The sequence below is a fragment of the Microcaecilia unicolor genome, chromosome 1 (assembly GCF_901765095.1).
Source record: "Microcaecilia unicolor chromosome 1, aMicUni1.1, whole genome shotgun sequence".
NCBI lineage: Eukaryota > Metazoa > Chordata > Amphibia > Gymnophiona > Siphonopidae > Microcaecilia > Microcaecilia unicolor.
The window spans coordinates 548,430,057-548,449,481 of NC_044031.1; the positions used below are offsets into that span (position 1 = coordinate 548,430,057).

General features: G+C 41.6%; 1 protein-coding gene across 1 annotated transcript in view; it reads left to right on the plus strand.

Annotated features, from left to right (window-relative positions):
- The window catches only part of VPS13B (vacuolar protein sorting 13 homolog B), a 1,674,799-nt gene that overhangs the window by 245,143 nt on the left and 1,410,231 nt on the right, over window positions 1–19,425 (plus strand). Inside the window, 1 exon segment of the mRNA XM_030217225.1 lies at window positions 17,760–17,944. Coding sequence (XP_030073085.1) covers window positions 17,760–17,944 — 185 coding nt within the window.

The following is a 19,425-nucleotide window of genomic DNA, read 5'->3' on the forward strand; positions in this document are numbered from 1 at the left end:
GCCAGGTGTGATGATTTATGATATTGGGCTGAACATGGCTGTTTCAGGGGAATGGCAAGGTAGCTGTGAATGCTTTTGGAATGTTCACATTTAGACAGATGTTTAAATTTCTCCCTTCATTACGTATTTCTTTCTCATATTTCTACAAAAAGTACTTCTGTACTATGTTCTTTATGTGAAATATTTTGACATAAATATGCTGAAGCTGAATTGCACAGTCTGCTATGTAAATAAAACAATACCAATGCGAGGTTAATAAAGTAGAAAAATAAATGGAGCAGCAGTTTTGCTAAATGAAGTGTAGTTTGGAGTGAATTAAACTCCAGATGAAATACATCAACTGTCACTTGAGCTAAATTGAAATCAGCATGAGAAATGGGAGCTTCACTGAAGTCACTCACAGGGGGATGATCAGAAGCAAACGCTGGCGCTAGAGGCTGTTAGCGCCATACTAGCTCCGGCGTTTGCTAACACCCCATGATCAGAGCCCTCGAGCGTGTGAAACAATGCGCTCGAGGGCTCTGAACGCAACTAGCATGCAAATGCATTCTAAACAGGGCTAAACATATTCATCCCCAATGATCAGCGGCCAGCGTGCCAAAGATTGGGTCGCTGGCTGCGGCAAACCCTATGCCAGCGCCGAGCTGGCGTTAGAGTTTGCAGATCATTGGGGAGGAATGGTGAGCCCTATCCAGGATACACTGGACATGGCTGGGCGCTGCCATTTTGCTGCATTGCAGGAAGAGGAGGGAGGCAGGCTACCCTCCCTCCTCTAACACACAAGGTAGGGGGTAGGGGATACTGGACCACCAGGGACCCCTTGCGGGGGGACTAGGGGGGGCTGGAGACCCACCGGATCTCCAGCCCTCCCTGGGGGGGTATCGTCGGGGGGGGGGGGGGACTGGAGGTCTGCTGAGGGGGAGGTTAGTTGGTCACCCACTAGGCCACCAGGGACCCTTTCCTGGGGGAGTTAGGAGGGCTGGGGGGAGATCGTCAGGGGACCGGAGGTCCGCTGGACCTCCAGCCCCCATTGCTCGGGGCAGGGGTAGTTGGGGCCTGGTGGTCCCATGGACCTCCAGCCCCTGTGTTTGACAGGTTTGGGCTTTTGACAGCCCAGACCTGTCAAACAAGTGCGGGAGGATTGTGCTGAGTGCATGCTCAGGCACAATTCTCCTGCACTTCTACCCCATAGTCAGAGATAATTACATGCTTAAATTTGCATGCAATTATCTCTGATCATAGGTCTAATAACACCCCGCGCTGTTCCTAAGCTATTTTTGGAGCGCTGTTTTGATCATCTGTCAGTGAGAGTTGCTCTGGTAGAATAACCTGGTAATGTTGTTACACTGTGACTCACTCCCCCCCCCCCCCCCCCCCACACACACACAATTATGCCATCTGCTTTATTTGGAGTTTGATTTAACATTCCAGATTTTCTTTTAGTGTACACACACGTGATACTACAGTACATATGTTTTTGTTTTCCTTGGGAAAAATACATACCCTAGTCCATATCCTTTAAAAACAGAGAGATTTATGAACTGTTATAGAATCACTTAGGTAGTATGTTTTGAGTGAACAGTGAACATCTTAACTTTATTTGAGACATAAATCAGCAAGCTAGATTTTGTTATTTGTGACTGAAAATAATTCTGAAATATGTGCGAAAATACTTTACACTCTTTTGATTAAAAATGATAAACTTTACACTTTTTATTCAGGCCTTGCTAGATTTTAGTCATATATTAGGAAATATTTCTTCTTGGAAATGGTGGTGAATTCATGGAATGGCCTCCCAATGGAAGTGGTGGAGACGAAAACAGTTTCTGAATTCAAGAGAGCTTGGGACAAGTGCATAGAATCTCTTAAGGGAGTGATAGGAAAAGTAGATGGCATGGATGAGCAGACTGGATAGATCATATGGTATTTATCTGCCTACATTTTTCTCTGTTTAAGGTATATCCAGTTAAATTAATAAAACTGATACACTTTTAGATGGATGTTGATATGACACATTGTCCATTGTTTGCTAATTAGCTGATGCAGATAAATGCCAACTAATATAGTAGCATGGATTGCCAAAACAACCACTTCCCAACTTTTAAGTTTTAATTTATGTTTTACTTACAGGTACTTGGATGTCTCTAAGATTAGCTTGGCAGAAGTAAATTTGCTTTCCTTGATTATAATATATTTTAAGCAGATAAGGTAAAATAGTATAGAGAAAGTTGGAATGCTAGCATTTAGCATTCTGTTACACTTATGTAAATATTTGCATGAACTATTCAAATTCCTTAAAAATCCAAAATAAAGCTCCCATCTTGCAAAACCTTTTAATATGCATTTTAGCTGACTTAGGGAGGTGCATTTTCGATATGACGTCTAAATCTGACGTTGGATGTTTTTCTGAAAACGTTCAAAAATCAAGTAGTGACAATGACCATTTTCAAACCAGAAAAACGTCTATCTCATTTTCTTTGAACATGACCATTTCCTAGATGATGTTGTGCTTGGTACGTCTGTCTTTTTGGACCATTAAAAAAAATGTTCATGTGAAAAATGCACAAAATCAAATCATTGGGATGTAGGGGGAGCCAGCTTTCCTAGTAGACTGGCTACACAGGCATCCCAGCAGAGCAGTGGGGCATCCTAGGGAGCACTTCAGTGGACTTTACATAAAAGGTCCTAGGTACTCATCTCACGATTATCCCCTGCAAAACCCACAAAAAATCTACTTTACCGAACTATACACCACTACAATAGTCCTTATGACTGCAGGTGTCACCTATATGTGGATACAGTAGGGTTTTTTTGGGTGGGTTGGGGGGCTGACACTTTCCACCACAAGTCTAATAAAGTGGATTATGGGCCTAGGTCATCTTCTCTACAGTGGAGTGCACTGACCATTAGGCTATTCCAGGAATCTGCTTACTGCTATAATAGGACTGGCCATAACATTTGAAGCTGTCATAGAGACTGGTATATATAGTTTCATTTACATCTTTGCAGGGTGCGAGGGGGGTCAGTGACCACTGAAGTTGTAAAGGTGTGCCATTCAATTATTCCTGCAGTGGTTATCTGGTCATGTAAGGGCACTATTTTGTGACATATTCGTTAATAAAACAGATCTAGACCAAAACGTCCAACTTATAGCCCTGGATGTTTTTGTTTTGTTCCATTATGGGAGAAAAACATCCAAGTGTTTAGAACGCCCAAATTTCGCCCTTAACACACCCCTGACACATCCCTTTGTGATTTGAATGCACTTCTGACTGACTTAATAGAAAAATGTCTAAAATTGTTTTTTAAAATACCAATTTGGATGTTTTTGTGAGCAAAATGTCTTCATTTGTGGACAATTTGATCCAATTTGACTAGCACTAGCCCCGCTTCCCAACCACTAGCACCGCCTCCCACCACCGGCTCTGCCACCCAATCTCGGTTAAGCTTCTGAGGATCCATTCCTTCTCAACAGAATTTCTTTATGTTTATCTCACGCATGTTTGAATTCCGTTACCGTTTTCATCTCCACCACCTCCTGCGGGAGGGCATTCCAAGTATCCACCACTCTCTTCGTGAAAAAATACTTCTTGACATTTTTCTTGAGTCTGCCCCCCTTCAATCTCATTTCATGTCCTCTAGTTCTACTGCCAGAGACCGGGTGGAAGGAGGTTAACCAATGGGACATTGTGTTACCAGGGTACAAATTATATTATTATTATTATTACATTTGTACCCCGCGCTTTCCCACTGAATGCAGGCTCAATGCGGCTTACATACGGTAGTAATTTGAAATACAAAGTTAATAGAATTTTAATAAAACAGTAGTAAAACAATGTAAAGTTGGGCTTAGTAGTGTATGATAAGTTGAGCTAGATAATATATGACTAGGATAAAAGAGGGTAGACAGGATAGGATAGTGTAATTTGGGAGAAAGGGTAAGGAGGGATAAAATTAAGGAGAGATGGAAAGAGAAGGATGGGAGGTTGGTATTTAAGTCAGAACAGAATTGGGGGTGGAAGTTGGCGAGATTCGGTTAGGGCAGGCTTGCTTAAAGAGATGAGCTTTCAGCATTTTTCTAAACAACCTATTTGTACCTGTTCCACTCCACTCACGATTTTGCAGACCTGTCCTATCCCCCACCCAGCCATATCTTCTCCAAGCCCTTTAGCCTTTCCTCACATGTTCGATCATCTAATCATTTTATATATATATATAAAAATTCCACTGTATGTTTTCTGAGATGCAGTGACCAGAATTGCAAACAATACTCAAGGTGTTGTTACACCACAGAGTGATACAGGGGCATTATGATATTCTTTATTTTATTTTCTATCCCTTTTCATTAAGGCCATATGACAGATATAATAGGGTGGATCACGTTGGGGGGGGGGGGGTGCTATATGTTAAAGAGGGAATTAAGTCAAACAAAAAAAAAGCTCAGCAGAAGACGGATAATAACGTGTAATACTTATGGATACAAATTGCATGTGTGAAGGGAAAGAGTATATTGGTAGGGATATACTACCATCCATCAAATCAGAAAGAACAGACAGATGAAGATATGTTAACAGAAATTAGGAAAGCTAGCAAATATGGCAACGGTATAATCGTGTGATTTTATTTACCCCAATATTGATACGTTAGGAAGTTCTAGGGAGGTAAAATTCATAGATGTAATAAACTGATGTTAGGTTCCACTTTAGGAGTCAGCACCCAAGAAAAAGTTCCAGGTGTCGTCATGGTCAATAGGCTAAAATCTTCCACCTAGTGTGCAGCTGCAGCCGAAAAAGCAAATAGAATGCTAGGAATTATTAGGAAACAGAAAGTAAGACAAAGAATACTATAATGCCTATGTATTGCTCCATGGTGCAACCTCACCTTGGGTATTGTGTGTAATTCTGATTTCTGTATCTAAAAAAAAAGGTATAGTGGAATTAGAAAAGGTTCATAGAAGGGTAACCAAAATGATTGTGGGTACAGAACTCCTCTCCTTTGAGGAAAGGATTAAGAGGTTAGTGCTTTTAAGCTTGGAAAAGAGATGGCTGAAAAGGAATATGATAGAGGTCTACAAAAGTGAGTGGTGTAGAATGGGTAAACATGAATTGATTGTTTATTCTTCCAAAAAGTACAAAGACTAGGGGAAACTCAATAACTAATAGAAGGAAATGTTTTTTTTCATTCAATAAATAGTTAAATTCTGGAGCTCTTTACAAGAGGATGTGGTAGCAGTGATTAGTGTATCTGGGTTTAAAAAAATTTTTGGACTAATTCTTGAAGAAAACGTCCATAGAAAAGGGGGAAGCCACTGCAGTCCCTTGGATTGGTAGCATGTAATCTTGCTACTGTTTGGGACTCTTCCAGGTACTTGTGATCTGGATTGGTTCCTGCTGGAAGTATGGCAATCCTTATGTTCTTATGGAATGGTCTGCATGACAGTCATTTTGGCAGTTCACCATGATAATTCGCTACTTATCCCAGTAACAATAGGGGAAGATCGTCTCAGTTTTGACATAAAGTTTTTGTTATACCCAACAAGGGGGTAATGCTCATTATATATAGTTCTATATACATTCTAGGCAGTTGAACTCCCAAGATAGCTAATTGATATACCATCCTGTTGGAAAGGAAAACCCTCTCATCTCCATGCATGTGGTTCACTGTTAATTGGTAAAGCCACTGTTTTTGTGTAATTCAGTTTATGCCCCACTAGCTCCCCAAAATCATGGAACCTCTGCAACACTTAAAGGCAAAACGTGCTAGGTTAGTCAGCATTAATAGTATATCATCAGCAATGGCTAAAGCACAGACCTCCTCCTGGGACTTCTTAAGTCTCGATATAGTGGGTTCCACTCTTAAACTTTGCAATAAAGGTTCCAAATTAGAGTAAAAATAAGAGTTAACAAGAGGCAGCCGTTTGTTGTCCCCCTGCCAGTGGAAAATGTCAAAGACATCATACCATTGACTAAAATGGCAGCCTGTGGGTTACTGTAAATAGTGCACACAGCATCCTAGAAAAGGCTTTGAAAATCAAAATGCTGTAATGCTCATAACAAATATTCTCAAAGTAATACAGGGAGTGCAAACTTTATACATCAATAAATGCTAGATTTCTAAATGTTATTAGGTTTTTTCCAAGTGCAATCACTAGGTTCTAATAGGATTTTAATTATTTATTAGTAGATATTTATATCCCAGATTATCCAATATCAAACAGTTCAATGTGGCTAACAATTATTAATTTAAGTAGAATACAAAACATTAGGCAAGTTTTTAGAAATTAACCAGAGATTTGTCCAGCATATTTTGGAAAAATATGAACTAATATGTATAAAATATGAGTAATAACAAAAACAATATTTTTTTGAACATCTTGCAAGTTGCAGCCATGCATTTTGGGATCCTATATAATAATTCTCACCTCCAACAGGATGTGCTTGGGACCGTGCCTGCTGGAAGTGGTCTGCTAGGCAGGCACGCACTGACCTCAGTGACAGACAATTTGGCAAAGCAAAACAATCTGAGTGCTGGCCATTAGGACACAGGGTTGATAGGAGAGTTTTAAAAGACTGAAGGAACCGAAAGTGTTAAATGGGGGGAGGGGGAAGTTCTGAACGAATGAAAGACATGAACAGTTGGGAAAGGAAAACAATCTGAATGCTGGCCATTAGGACACAGGGTAGATAGGAGAGTTTTAAAAGACTGAAGGAAATGAAAGTGTTAAACTGGAGAAGGGGGTGAGGGAGTTGTGAATGACTGAAAGACATGCAAATTTGGGACAGGAAAACAATCTCAATGTTGGCCATTAGCACACAGGGTACATAGGAGAGTTTTAAAGGACTGAAGGAACCAAAAGTGTTCGGGGGGGGGGGGGGGGGGGGCAAGTTCTGAATGAATGAAAGAAATGAAAATTTACGAGAGGAACACAATCTGAATGCCGGGCATTTGTACACAGGGGAGATAGGACACTTTTTTTAAAAAATGAAGGACGTGAAAGTATTACATCTTGGGGGAGGGGTGAGGAGGAAAGCGGTGGGGTATCCGGATACTGGGCATTAGGGCCACGGGGGTACATAGACTTTTGAAAGCCTTAAGGAACCTAAAGTGTGTGAAGGAGGAGGAAAAGGAGGGGAGGGAACAGGGTGAGGGGCATTAGGAACAGGGGAGGGGGCCCTGTCACACACTCTCATTTTCACACACACACTGTCACACAGACAGTCTCACTCTGTCACACACCCGCACATTCACTCTGGCTCTCTCAAACATACACACTCCCAGGAAAACCTTGCTAGCGCCCGTTTCATTCGTTCCAGAAACGGGCCTTTTTTACTAGTTTAGTATAAATTCAAGTGCCAGCTGTTCACCACTGTGTTATTTCATTCACTGTAAAGTGCTGATTTTCAGAGAGTGGGGTTGCTGTTCTTAAAATCTACACTAGAAATGTTTCATAGAAGAGTTGTGAATTTGCATGCATTGGTTATGCTAGTGCCCATTATGTTTAAAGTTTATAAGCAGCACTAAATGTTTTTTTTTTGTGTCATAGAATAGTGTAGTAAGATGTTCTTTGTCTTTAAAAGCTGCCAAATGTTTCCAAAAGTCCAGTGCAGAAATGTTAGCAAAACAGGGCATAGTTACAGTGTATTTAATATCTTTTTAATTAAGACTGATTAATTTTCACTCCATGCTGCTCCATTGCAAGATGTGCTTGTTCCTTTTTTCTTACATTTATCCTGGGGTTTGTCCAAGTTTAGTTTTAATGATTTGCCTGCCCTGCTGGTTATATTAGGATTTATTTTTCCCTAAAGAATAATATTTTGAGTTGGTAGTTTTAAACCTGTTCTACTAAATGCACATATTGAACTCCTAGCTTCAGTGTTATTGCTGGGAATTAGAAAAAAAAAACATTTAAAAGAAAGCTTTTTTTGTTGTTTTTGAGTGAAAATTTTGAAATGCATAAGACAAGTATTAGATATCAGTGTTTGGATGAACTAGCTTTCTTTGAATAAAAAAAATGAATGATTTTATATGCTAAAACTTTAATAGCAAGAACTGTGGTATTGTCAAATGTTTATTCATTCCATTTATAAAACTGGCTTTCAAGCTTGAACAAAGTGGCCTTTTTAATGGATTTAGCGCATGCTAAATAAGATGCCCATGATATTCCTATGGACGTCTTATCATTTAGTATCCACTAAGGGCCCTGTTTACTAAGCAGCGCTAAGGATGTGCTAGCGTTTTTAGCTCATGCTAAATGCTAAAGATGCCCATAGGAATATATAGGTGTCTCTAGCATTTAGCGCACATTAATTTTAGGCACGTGCTAAAAATGCTACCGTGTCTTAGTAAACAGGGCCCTAAGTCTGTTAGTGCACCTTAGTAAAAGGACACTATCAGGCTTTTTTTTTGAAAGAGAAGGGCACCCATCTTCCAACACAAATCAGGAGTTGTGTCCTTCTCTCAGGGTCACCCAAATCGGAATAATCAAAAGCTGATTCTGGGCATCCTCAACTGCTTTCCATCGCGGGGATGACCAAAGTTCATGGGAGCATGTCGGAAGCATTATGAAGGCGGGACTGGGGCGTACCTAACAAATGTGCGTCCTCGACCGATAATGGAAAAAAGAAGGGCGTCCCTGACGAGCACTTGAGTGACTTGGTCCATTTTTTGTTACAATCAAGCCTCATAAAGGTGCCTGAACTGACCAGATGACCACCAGAGGGAATCGGTGATGACCTCCCCTTACTCCCCCAGTGGTCACTAACCCCCTCCCACCCTCAAAAAAAAACTTTTAAAATATTTTTTGCCAGCCTCTATGCTAGCCTCGAATGTCATACCCAGCTTCATGACAGCAGTATGCAGGTCCTTGGAGCAGTTTTAGTGGGTGCAGTGCAATTCAGGCAGGTGGACCCAGGCCCATCCCCCCCTACCTGTTACACTTGTGGTGGCAAATGTGAGCCCTTCAAAACCTACCAGAAACCAACTGTACCCACATGTAGGTGCCCCCTTCACCCCTTAGGGCTATGGTAGTGGTGTACAGTTGTGGGGAGTGGTGTTTTGGGGGGAGGGTTGGGGGGCTCAGCACACAAGGTAAGTGAGCTATGCACCTGGGAGCAATTTGTGAAGTCAACTGCAGTGCCCCCTAGGGTGCCCGGTTGGTGTCCTGGCATGTGAGGGGGACCAGTGCACTCCGAATGCTGGCTCCTCCCATGACCAAATGGCTTGGATTTCGTAATTTCTGAGTTGGGCGTCCTCGGTTTCCATTGTCGCCAAAAACCAGGAACGACCATCTCTAAGGACGACCATCTCTAAGGTTGACCTAAATGTTGAGATTTGGGTGTCCCCGACCGTATTATCGAAACGAAAGATGGATGCCCATCTTGTTTTGATAATACGGGTTTCCCCGCCCCTTCACAGAGCCGTACTGCGAGGACGGCCCCAGGAAAACTTGGGCACCCCTTTCAATTATGCCCATCCACAGGTTGGTATTTATTTATTTAAATTTGTATACCATTTTCCTGATCAAATAGATCATTCAAAATGGTTTATGAACATATAAAACAATAACAGACCTGAATAGGGAGATAAGTTACTGAACAGAAATAAAATAAAGTGATCAGCTAGCTTCAGTTTTCTTCCTAATATATGTAGGTTTACATTTGGGAACATAAAAACAAGTCAGTGAGAGAACAAAAATATTATAAACTTCCTCCAAAAAAAACATAAGATTTGCTTCCGGTCTCAAATCTATGGGAAGTTTGATCCACATCATCTCTGGTGTAATAACTCGGAATGCTTTTGAACTCCATCCTACTCTTCTCACTCTTCTCTTATGAGTTACTAATCAAGACTTCTTTCCCTTTACCTGAAAGATTTGCATATAAGGCATGAAACAATTTGTGAGTAGTTATGTTGTGCTAACTTGTCTTTTTGTGACAAATACCTGTTGCATAGGTAGTTCAGTTATTTTGTTTGTCATTCTAACTCATTATCATCTTGCAAAATACATGGAAATTACAAATTCTTTTTGCTTTCTTTTTCTTTTTTAAAGAGTTTTTTTTAAATGTCATGCTTATTGTATATAGTTGATCTGTTTTCCAGATGATTATTTATATATAAATTTCTTTATTGTCATTGAAAAACAATAGCTAATCAGTTTCCATTACATTTCAACAAAAGTGCAGATAAACAGACAAGCAAGCAATGACCAATCTTTATCAAACCCCCAGCTCCGTTCCCTTATTACTGAACTAATTTTGTATTCTCCTACCTACCTATCCATATATGACTATGAAAAAAAATAACTAGACAGCCTTCCAACAAAAATACTACAGCATAGGACAAGAGATACTACAATGCTCTTAAATGGCCTAAGTGTTGAGAAAAAAGTGGTTAATGTATTTAAGAGGTCCATATTTTATGAAACTGTTTCTTTGCTCTGTGATCTCTATCCTCTACTGAAAGACGCTTCATATGCAGTACTTCATGCATTTGATTGCGTTATTGGAGCAAAGAAGGCAGAGAATGAAGCAAGATGCATCTTTTATTTATTTATTTATTGATATGATTTATTTTCTGCCTTTTTGAAGAATTCATTCAGGGGTCCTTTTACAAAGCTTCGGTAAAAAGTGGCCTGCGGTAGTGTAGGCATGGGTTATGGGTGCGCGCGCAGAATTATTTTTCAGTGCACCTGTAAAAAAAAGGCCTCTTTTTTTTCCCCCCCTCGAAAATGGACGTGCAGCAAAATCAAAATTGCCTTGTGTCCATTTTGGGTCTCAGACCTTACCGCCAGCCATAAACCAGGGATGGGCCTGGGTCTGCATGCCTGAAATGCACTGCACCGACTAAAACTGCTCCAAGGACCTGCTTACTGCTGTCATGGACCTGAGTAGGACATTTGAGGCTGGCATAGAGGCTAGCACAAAATATTTTGAAAGATTTATTTTGAGGTTGGAAGGGGGTTGGTGACCAATGGGGGAGTAAGGGGAGATCATCCCCGATTCCCTCTGGTGGTCATCTGGTCAGTTTGGGCACCTTTTTGTAGCTTGGTCGTAAGAAAAACATGGCTAAGTAAAGTCATCCAAGTGCTTGTCAGGGACGCCCTTTTTTTCCATTATGGGTCGAGGACGTCCAAGTGTTAGGCATGCCCATGTCCCGCCTTCGCTACGCCTCCGACATGCCCCTGTGAACTTTGGCCGTCCCTGTGATGGAAAGCAGTTGAGGACGTCCAAAATCGACTTTCCATTATACTGATTTGGACGACCCTGTGAGAAGGACACCCATCTTTCGATTTGTGTTGAAAGATGGGCGTCCTTCTCTTTTGAAAATGAGCCTGATAATGGTGCAACTGATGATATGCAAAACTGTGAGTACCAGGAATGGAGAATTCAGTTTTTAGAACAGGAAAACTTTTTATTTCCCCTTGTCGGTAATAACATGCAAGAGATATGTAGCCCCTTGTGTTTGCAGTATATTCATGGAAAGTCTGGGTCATTTCCCTTACCACAAAAAGACATTGCAAAGCTCCATGCAGAACCTGCTCACCTTTTTGTTTCAAAAATAAAGCCAATAATTAAAAAAAACAAAAAACGGGGTGCCAATAGCATGTTAAACAAATGGATGCATTCCCAGAGTGACAAGGGAAGTCCAAAACTGTAACTTTCTATACCTATCATCCAATAAGGGACTCACAGTTTGGTTGTATATGGTGGAGAGATCTTTGGGATTTTGAACCTCAAGGCATTTCAAGGTAGAATCCTTCCACATTAACAGGAAAGGCCCCACCCAAGGGGTGCAGACCTGGGGCTTTACTGGAAGGGCTTTCGACTTGGCTAAATTAAGGGTAAACCCGAAAGCTGACCAAATTGCTGGATCAACTGGAGCAGATTGCGTAAGGACCAAGAAGGATTTGTCAACAGCATTAAAAGATCATCTGCAAAAGCCAGAGCCTTCACCTGATGACCCACAACATCCACTCCTGATACCAAGGAGTCAGCATTGATGCTACGTAACAATGGTTCTACGCATAGGATAAATAACAAGGGTGACAAGGGACGTCTCTCCCATGTATCCCGAGAAATCAAAAAGAACTGTGTATTCTCCTTGTCACTACAAGTTGTGCTATTGGCGAAGCATATAAAGCTCGCATAGCACCCAAGCACCAGCCCTGCAAGCCTATTTGAGAGATTACTGCAAATAAATGGGCCCAGTGCACCTTATCAAAGGCTTTTTCTACATCGAGTCCTACCACAAAGGCTGGCACCGACTGCACTTGACAAGGGGACATCGCTAACAAGACTTTGCATATGTTATAAAGGAAAGGGAAAGGGGATGGGATTTGATATACCTCCTTTCTGTGGTTACAGTCAAAGCAGTTTGCATATTATATTTCAACATTTTTATTGATGACAAAGATAACTACATCCAATATCTGGCAAAAACGTAAATGCCACCAGCAAACTTTCAAAATAGAAATACAATGATAAAGTCCATCATCAATCTTTTTGACAGTTTCTCCCATCCCCCCTAACCCTCCCTCTTTCCCCTCTGCTTGTCATTTTCGACAGTTTTTATTGATGACATCTCCAAAAGTACCAATCCACCTAAACATAACATTCTCAAAACAATTGTACAGAACTCAGTGGAACAGCACTTCAAACATGCAACATTGCGTACAGCCATCCAGTTTTGAAATACAACACTTATCCCTCCCTCCCCCCAGACCCTATTCTGTATTTACCTTTTATGTTTTAACTATTGTTATGAATGAAGACGCATTACTAGCAATTCTTTGTTATACAATAAAAGTCTGATAACAGATAATTCTATCTTAACCCATAAACTTCCATATTAAACTCCAATAATTGTGTCTCGTGATTTGCTCTGTATTTTATTACCTCATTTAAGTCCCAACAATGTTTACCGATGAGACTTCTGAATGTTTTTCTTCAAACAAAACTTTTCCAAGCTATTATTGCATGTAACCCTTCAATTTACATAGAATCTTACCTTTTTCAAAACTATTTCCCCTTCCTCCCTCCCCCACCTCCCTCCCCTCTATCCTCTTAAACCAACTTTTAACTTCATGGCGTCCCTCTACCTCTCCCCTCAGTATAATTATCAGTGTCCGGATTCCTCTGGCACTTTCCCCCATTTCTGAGGCGGTCTTCTCTAGCTATGCCTACTCCACTTACCCCTCCCATTCCAAAAATTGTTTGTTTGTTTTTTTTTTTTTTTAGCCTCTCTCTCCTTCTATCTCATGGCTCGGTCAGATTATTGAGCACTGCACTTCATGCTTTTCAGTTTGCATATTATATATGGGTACTTATGTGCCACACAAATTCAACCTGCTCCCCTTGTACCAAATTGGATAGGTGGGCTGCCAGCCTATTGGCCAAAATCTTAGCAAGAAATTTAATGTCCACATTCATCAATGAAATTGGCCTACAGGAATCTGCTTTTTCCTTGGGTTTATTGGGCTTGGGGATAAGCATAATTAATGCCACATTTGCATGTGGAGGAAAAACCTCAGTTCCTGCCACTTCCCGGTAATAACTCAAAAGGGGCCCCACTAATTGGAGGCTGCATCATGTTATAGAACTCACCGGAAAACCCATCTTCCCCAGGTGCAGAAAAGGGCTTCAAAGCTTTAATCGCAGCCTACATAAGTATTGCCATACTGGGATAGACTAAAGGTTCATCAAGCCCAGCATCCTGTTTCCAACTGTGGCCAATCCATGTCACAAATGCCTGAAGCTCTTTGGCCTGCAAAGGTGCAGAAAGCGCTTCCACCACCTCTGGGGATAAGCGAGGCATCCTGGCCTGATCTAAGAATCAATGAATCCACAGTTCCCGAGACTGGGCACCTCCGCCTGATGTGGATTGAAAATGCTGCAAAATATTTTAAGCTATCAGATCATTAAACTAAGTAACAGACTACTGGAGTCCCACAAAGAAGGGACTGTCCTCGACCATTCCCAAGACTTGACCAGGCGAACCAGGTGATGCTCCGCTTTATTCCCATACCTATAAAATGTGTACTTTTTATAAATGATACCACAAGTGATATGCTTATGGATAAGGGAGTTTAAAGATACTTGAGTATATCTGAGTATATCTTTTGCCAGCGCAAGTAAGTCCATTTTGCTTCTTGAGCTGTTCCAAGCAATCCCGCCAGCAATCCATTTCTTACAGAAACTGACATAAGATATAATTTCCCCTCTGATTACCACTTTGACAGTGTTCCAAAATATCAAAGGTTGCTCTATGCTCTGCACATTGATGGAAAGATAAAAGGTCCCATCTGCTGGTTAAATATTTTAAAAATTCTGGGTCCCTGTTCAGATAAACAGAATACTGCCAGCATGGGAGTAGGTGACAATAAGAGGGAGCCTCGAGATCAATCCACACCACAGAGTGGTCAGAGATCATTTCAGGGCCTACCATTTCCACTCTTACTGAAGCAAACATCGACTGTGCAATAAAAATGTAGTCCAGGCGCAAATGAGTGCCATGGGCCCTAGATCTATGAGTGATGGAGTGATGGAGCTACGCAGGATGGAGTAACTGCCAAGTATCCACTAAATTAAGGGCAGTACTAAAAAATAGTAGGGTTCCCACACTTGATGTATAGTCTGTAGAAGAATCCATCACAACATTCGTGTCCCTGAAAACCAGAAGTCTATCTGTTGAGTAAGGAAGCACATATGAAAGTAGGGTCGGACAGAATGTTTTATGAAAAAGGGTGGGACCATATACAACCAAAAGGTAAAGATCTCTGCTATGGACCCACAATTTCAAAAGCAAATTCTGGAATTCTTTTTAAGAATTAGTGTTACATTTTCTACCCTCCGGTATTTAGACATTATGGCAACTTTGAATGATAGGTTGTAGTAGTGTTTCTAAAGCTGTTCTGGAGAACCCCCAGGTAGTCAGATTTCTGGATACCCACAATGAATATGGATGAGAGAAACCTGGATGCACTGCTACCATTACATGGAATTCTCTCACGTGCATATTCATTATTGCTGTTGGCTACACAGGAAGGGCATGAGAAACACTGGGTTGTAGATTACTAGTAACAGATTAGCAATTTCATGTTTGAACTCTTTCAGTGTTTTGGGCTAAATATCATCTGGTCCTGGCCTTTTGTTGTCATGGTCTGTCAAGGTCTGTCACGGTGAATCACCGGTTAGCTAGCCCTTGTGCTGTTCCCAGATCAGAAGTTCATATCCAGAAGGCAGGCTTCTGCTCTGGGTTTAGCAGCCGGAAAGCCCAGTGCTTCACATGTGATAACCGCCGTTCCCCAGCAGTTGAGCCGCTGGGTACTGATGGCCGACAAGACTTGAGGAGGGTCAGGGCAGACAGGCTACCTGGAAGGATACCAGGAACTCAGCAGCAGAGAGTGAGACATGGCAGAGACCTCAGCCCGCAGGTAGAAACCGGTTGAGGCTGACAGCACATAGAGGACAGATAGGCAAAATTCAGAAGACTTGTCTGGTTCAGGTCTACCAGTCAGACAGGCAGTGCTCAGAAGGTTGGTCAGGTTCAGGCTTACAGGTCAGGCAAGCAGCACTGAGAAGGTTGGTCAAGTTCAGGTTTACAGGTTAGGCAAGCAGCATTCAGAAGGTTCGTCAGGTTTATTTATTTATTGCATTTGTATCCCACATTTTCCCACCCTTTGGTAGGTTCAGTGTGGCTTACATATTACAATAGAGACGGTTACAGAATTTCGGTTTGTTGATGAGTATCGCTTAGTACAAATTATCAGTAGTGGCGTAGAATGCGTTTAAATGTCATGTGGGAGGAATAATATTATTAGTGGTTTGCATCGTTATTTTCCATTTTTTAGGTTATTTCAGATATTTTTGTGGTTGAAAGGTTATGAAGATGCAGGGGGGATGAACTTCCTGAAAAGGTGTGTTTTTAGGCTTTTCCGGAAGTTTAGGTAGTTGTTCAAGTTTCACGTTTTTTTGGTAGAGCGTTCCAGTGTTGGGTGCCTATGAAGGAAAAGCTGGAGGCGTATGATTATTTGTATTTCAGGCCTTTGCATCTGAAATAGTGGAGGGTTAGGTATGATCTTGATGTTTCAGTCAGAAGGTTGGTTAGGTTCAGGCTTATAGGTCAGGCAAGCAGCGCTCAGAAGGTTGGTCAGGTTCAGGCTTACAGGTCAGGCAGGCAGCGTTCTGGAGACTGGTCAGGTTCAGGCTTGCAGGTCAGGCAGGCAGCATTCTGAAGATTGGCCAGGTTCAGGCTTACTGGTCAGGCAGGAAACACACCAGTGTCACAGAAAAGTAGCTGAGGCCCCGAGCCAGTAGCTGGCTCTCCCCTTAGAGGTGAGAGCGTCTGATGTCACGGAGGACCATGTCTTCACCAGGGGAGGAGCTGGGAAGGAGGAAGCCTGAGGAGGGACACCCAAGCCTTGCACGCACCATGCGTTCAGACGCTGCCAGGCCGAGGAGGGAGCGACGTAGGGAGATCAGTGCTGCAGCTGTGCCACTCACACCACGGCCGGCCGGTCGCGCACATCGCCGGCGGACCCTGGCACTGAGTTGGAGCCTGCTTCAAACCATAGCTATCAAAGATGTTTTCCAGTATGGCTATGACCCCCAACCTCATGAGGCAAAGGAATTGTTTAGTTTTTCAGCCACTACCCTATCCTTCTCAAATACTGGATCACGTGGGGGTTCAGCTGACTCATTATGGGCTTTTTGCTTCAGATGTACTTGGAAACATTTTTGGTATTAGTTTTTGCCTTTACAGCAGACTTCTTTTCAAAGTTTCTCTTGACCTGCCATATTACATCTAAGTCGGGCACTGCTTGCGCTTATCCTTATTTTCATTACAATCTGCTTTCCATTTTCTGAAAGATACTCTTTTGGTTTCTACTGTCTCTTTCACCTCACCATTAAATAGTACTGGCCATTGTTTGGCTGCCTTTCAGCATTTTTTAATCCATGCTATATATTTTATTGAGGCTTCCAAAATGGTCTTTTCAAATAATGTGCACAGCTTATGCAAACTTTTGATGCTGGCAACTGCTGCTTCTAGTTTTGTTTTTCTTAGTTTCTCTCTTTTAAATTAAGTGCTTCAGTAATATTTTTTTTAAATAGTTTTTCTTCTATTGTCCAGTGAGAGGGAATTTAGCTTTGATGCAGTAATAATGGGCAGAACACTCAGTTCACCCATTCATCTTGCTGGGTAACATCACTTCCTTCATAACATGCTTTTTTAAAATCTCAAGTATAAATGAGAGAGGGGCTGGAATGGGAAGAGCAGGAGCTCTTCTTTCCTATACAGAGTCTCCCCTGTGTCACAAGATGGAGGGGCAAATAAGGGAGTTGATGGAGGGTACTTTGCTCTATCTGCTCCGAGCTTATCCCCTCCCCTCTTGATCCTTGTAATACAGCCTGGGAGGGGGGAGGCTGGAGCAGAACTCTTCTCTGGGACACTGTCCAATAGGGATAGATCAAGATGAGCTCATACAAGCCATGCTCTTCGCTGTTAGTTCCTGGTGTGCCTTGGTACTTTTGTTAAAGCACACCAGTGTGTCATGATATACAGATTGAGAAGCTGTCATTTAGACAAACTGAAACATGTTTTAAATATTAGGAAGCATTCACTTGATCATGTTAGACAATGGAAAGTAAATTTCAGATATTAATAATGCTATATTTCTCAACTTTGCTCCTTTGTATTTCAAATTGCTGAAGTATTTTCAGTGATTTCTAGTGTGAAATAGATCAATTTTTATTTTTTAACAGGAGTAGAAGATCACATGTTCCAGTAGCAGAATGGATATTTGAGCTTCCAAACTTGACGGTACAAGCAACTAGAGCTCAAACTCTCTTACTAGAAGCCATTTGTCAGAGCTGGTCACGTAACATGGGGAATTCAAGTTCAGCAATAATAAATGATGCTCTGCTCAGTGAAGTCTTCTACACTTCTGGTAAGGAGACAATACAATTATAAATGCTTGGAAATTATATTAAAATGATTGCAAATTTGAAGATATCAGTTGGTGTAAAATCTAGAAGAATGGTCTAAGGTTTGGCAATTAAAATTCAATGCGAAGAAATGCAAAGTGATGCACTTAGGGAGTAGAAATCCAAGAGAGGCTTATGTGTTAGTAGGTGAGAGTCTGCTAGGTACGGATGGGGAGAGAGATCTTGGGTTGATAGTATCTGAGGATCTGAAGGCGATGAAACAGTGTGACAAGGCGGTGGCCGTAGCTAGGAGGTTACTAGGCTGTATAGAGAGAGGTGTGACCAGCAGAAGAAAAGAGGTGTTGATGCCCCTGTACAGGTCATTGGTGAGGCCCCACCTGGAGTATTGTGTTCAGTTTTGGAGGCCGTATCTTGCTAAGGATGTAAAAAGAATTGAAGCGGTGCAAAGAAAAGCTACGAGGATGGTATGGGATTTACGTTACAAGACGTATGAGGAGAGACTTGCGGACCTGAACATGTATACCCTGGAGGAAAGGAGGAACAGGGGTGATATGATACAGACGTTCAAATATTTGAAAGGTATTAATCCGCAAATAAACCTTTTCCGGAGATGGGAAGGCGGTAGAACGAGAGTGCATGAAATGAGATTGAAGGGGGGCAGACTCAAGAAGAATATCAGGAAGTATTTTTTCACGGAGAGGGTGGTGGATGCTTGGAATGCCCTCCCGCGGGAGGTGGTGGAGATGAAAACGGTAACGGAATTCAAACATGCGTGGGATAAACATAAAGGAATCCTGTGCAGAAGGAAGGGATCCTCAGGAGCTTAGCCTAGAATGGGCAGAGCTGGTGGTTGGGAGGCGGGGCTAGTGCTGGGCAGACTTATACGGTTTGTGCCTGAGAATACCACAGGTTGGAGACTGCTGTGGTAAATCAAAGTACAGTAAAAGCCCATCTTTTGAACCTTGATTTCTACCATCTTTAAGATCTTGCTTGTTGTCCTATTGTATGGTTGAATCAGTTAAAAATGTCTTTTAAAATTCCTAGGGTAGGAGAGTAGGCTTGTAATTTTAAAGTTAGTAAGAAAATTATGATTAAAAACAAGATTGTTTAATTTCCTGATAATTTAAATAAATTTTCACAAATGCTAGCAGACAAGTGCTGAACTGGAATCATAAACTAAATAATGTTTCTAAGCTCCAGTAATCCGAGAAAGAGCAACAGTGAACATTGCAAACTCTTTCGGTTCTTGGAAGAATTTACAACTCAGGCCTTGATTCAGTAAGCACATAGGACAGAGCATTCTAACACACACACAAAAAATTGTTGTATTCCTGATGTATAAATTAGTGGTATTCAAATTACTGTAGCATTAAAAAGAGTGCACTGTCAGAAAATATAGCATGCACTGCTTCTGTCATATACAGCAGTTTGCTCCATTGTGAATAGATCTCTCCCTTCCTTTCAGTGTAAAAGCAGGAACTGG